The sequence below is a fragment of the Portunus trituberculatus genome, chromosome 9 (genome assembly GCF_017591435.1).
Source record: "Portunus trituberculatus isolate SZX2019 chromosome 9, ASM1759143v1, whole genome shotgun sequence".
In the NCBI taxonomy this organism is placed as follows: Eukaryota; Metazoa; Arthropoda; class Malacostraca; order Decapoda; family Portunidae; genus Portunus; species Portunus trituberculatus.
This window is the reverse complement of record NC_059263.1, coordinates 8188857-8191356: the sequence shown is the minus strand read 5'-3', so window position 1 is coordinate 8191356 and position 2500 is coordinate 8188857. Positions and strand designations below refer to the sequence as shown.

General features: G+C 42.2%; 1 protein-coding gene across 1 annotated transcript in view; it reads right to left on the bottom strand.

Moving 5' to 3' along the window:
* Window positions 1–1969, bottom strand: part of LOC123501604 — a 74396-nt gene extending 72427 nt beyond the window's left edge. The window contains exon 1 of the mRNA XM_045250538.1: window positions 1475–1969. Coding sequence (XP_045106473.1) covers window positions 1475–1544 — 70 coding nt within the window. The 5' untranslated portion in view covers window positions 1545–1969. The remainder of the gene's footprint in view (window positions 1–1474) is intronic.
* Window positions 1970–2500: the final 531 nt, after the last annotated feature.

The following is a 2500-nucleotide window of genomic DNA, read 5'->3' as shown; positions in this document are numbered from 1 at the left end:
AATGTAAATTTGGAAGAAAAACTTGGAAGGAAAAATGGATGAGCATAAAAGGTCTGAAAAAGGTCTAAAATGGATAAGGGATCTGGAATTGAACAGGAATCTTCATGGAATAGGTCTTGAATGATTAAAGAAGGTCTGAAATAGTCTTGAATGGGTCTGGAAAGCTTATGGAATGTGTCTTAAGGTCTGAAATAGTCATGGAATGGGACTGGAATGGTTAAGAAAGATCTGGAATGGTTATATAAGGTCTGGAAAACTCTGGAAGGGTTATGAAAGGTCTGGATTGGTTGAAAAAAGGTCTGGAAATCTCTAGAATGGTTATGAAAGGTCTGGATTGGTTGAAAAAGGTCTGGAAAAGAATCTGGAATGGTTATGAAAGGTCTGGATTGGTTGAAAAGGTCTGGAAAAGAATCTGGAAAGGTCTGGATTGGTTATAGAAAGTCTGGAAGAGTCTGGAGAGGTTATGAAGTCTTGAATGGCTATAGGAAGTCTGAAAAAGGTCTGAAAAAGGTCTGGAAAAGGTCTGGAAAGGGAACGTCCTGGAAACAGAAACTCAGGGACGGAAAGCTTGAAAGTCCAGGCGGGATTTGTGGAGGATTTCGTGCGAGTTGTTTTGAGACCCACGCACACACACACACACACACACACACACACACACACACACACACACACACACACACAGTAGATTCTCCTTGTGTCCTTCTTTCTCTCTGTCTCCTCCTCTTTTTTTTTTCCCTCAGTCTGTGGCTCCTTGTGTTGGTCATCTATCATTTCCGCCTGTCTCTCTCTCTCTCTCTCTCTCTCTCTCTCTCTCTCTCTCTCTCTCTCTCTCTCTCTCTCTCTCTTGCCAATATCTTTTTTTCTTCACTTTTTTACTCTCTTGCTTTTTCTATCACCTTTGTCCCTCCCCTTCATTTCTCTCCTCCTCCTCCTCCTCCTCCTCCTCCTCCTCCTCCTCCTCCTCCTCCTCCTCCTTCTCCCACTCTCACTCCTCCTCCTCCTCCTCCTCCTCCTTCCACTCTCACTCCTCCTCCTCCTGCTCCTCCTTCTCCTCCCATTCTCATTCCTCCTCCTCTTCCTCTTCCTCCTCCTCCTCCTCCTCCTCCTCTTCCTCCTCCTCCTCCTCCTCCTCCTCTTCCATTTAGTATCGGAAAGCCACGTGCTGTCTGCCGTTCTCCTCCTGTTTGCTTGTTTGTCTACTTGTTTATTTGCTTTGTTTGGTTTGGTTTGGTCGTTCCTTTTGTTTGTTTGTTTAAGTCTGTTTTGTTCTTTGTTTGTTTCAGTTAGGCGGTTGTTTGTTTGCTTTATTTATTTATTATTATTTTTTTTGTGGAAGGAAATAGCGAAGATAATTGGTAGACAGATAGATAGATAGATAGATAGATAGATAGATAGATAGATAGATAGATAGATAAATAAAGTAAAAAAAATTGAAGAAAACAATTAAACAACAATAAGAGAGAAACAAACTTACCTGTGTAGGCTGAGACGAGTATTAGAAGCAGGTGTAGGCCGTGCAGGTGTGGGTCCCTGGAGGAGGCCATGGTGAGGACAGGTGTGGCAGGTGTGGCAGGTGTGGCAGGTGCGTCTCTTCCTTGCTTATGGACGGAGGGAATGAAAGAAAGGAAGGAGGGAAGGAGAGAAGAAAGGGAATAAGGAGGTTTGATAATTATCTCCACTCTTTACTTCCTATTTGTTTTGCCTCTTCTCCTCCTTTACTATTTCCCCTCCTCCTCCTCTTCTTCTTCTTCTTCTCCCTCTTCTTTCTCCTCCTCCTCCTCCTCCTCCTCCTCCTCCTCCTCCTCCTCCTACTCCTCTTCTCTCACTTGCAATGCCGGTTCACAAGCAATGTTTGATTTTTTTTCTCTCTTTTCTCACTTTCTTAAAATTGCTTCCTTTGATATTTTATTTTACTTTCTCTTTCTCTCTCTCTCTCTCTCTCTCTCTCTCTCTCTCTCTCTCTCTCTCTCTCTCTCTCTCTCTCTCTCTCTTTTTTTTTCAGTGTTTTTTCTTCAATCTTTTTCCTTTCACTTGTAGGTCTGACTGGTTTTCCTTTCCTCACCCAGCAAGATTTTTTTCCTTCTGTTCGTTTTCTATACGTTTTTCATTCAGTTCCTTTATTTCTTTTTTTTAATCCCCGTTGTTGACACTACTGTTTCCTTTCCTTCTTCCTCTTTCTTTCGTTCTCTTTTTCTTTCCTTGAGTTATTTCTCCTTTCCAAAGTAAATAATTTAAACACTACTTTATTTCCCTTATTTACCTCTTTCTTTCTTTTCTACCTATTTTACTTTTACTTCACACTTCACTACATTTCTTCCCACGCTAATTAACTCAGCCAAGACTCACCACTACATTACATCAGTCTCTTCCTTATACATGTGACCAAGAGTGCAAGAATTGGCAGTATATGTTCCTCCACCGTACACTGCAGGGTTAGTGAAGTGTGGTGGGTGCGTGAACCTTACCGCCAATTACTCCAGGTGCCTTCCTCTTAACCCTC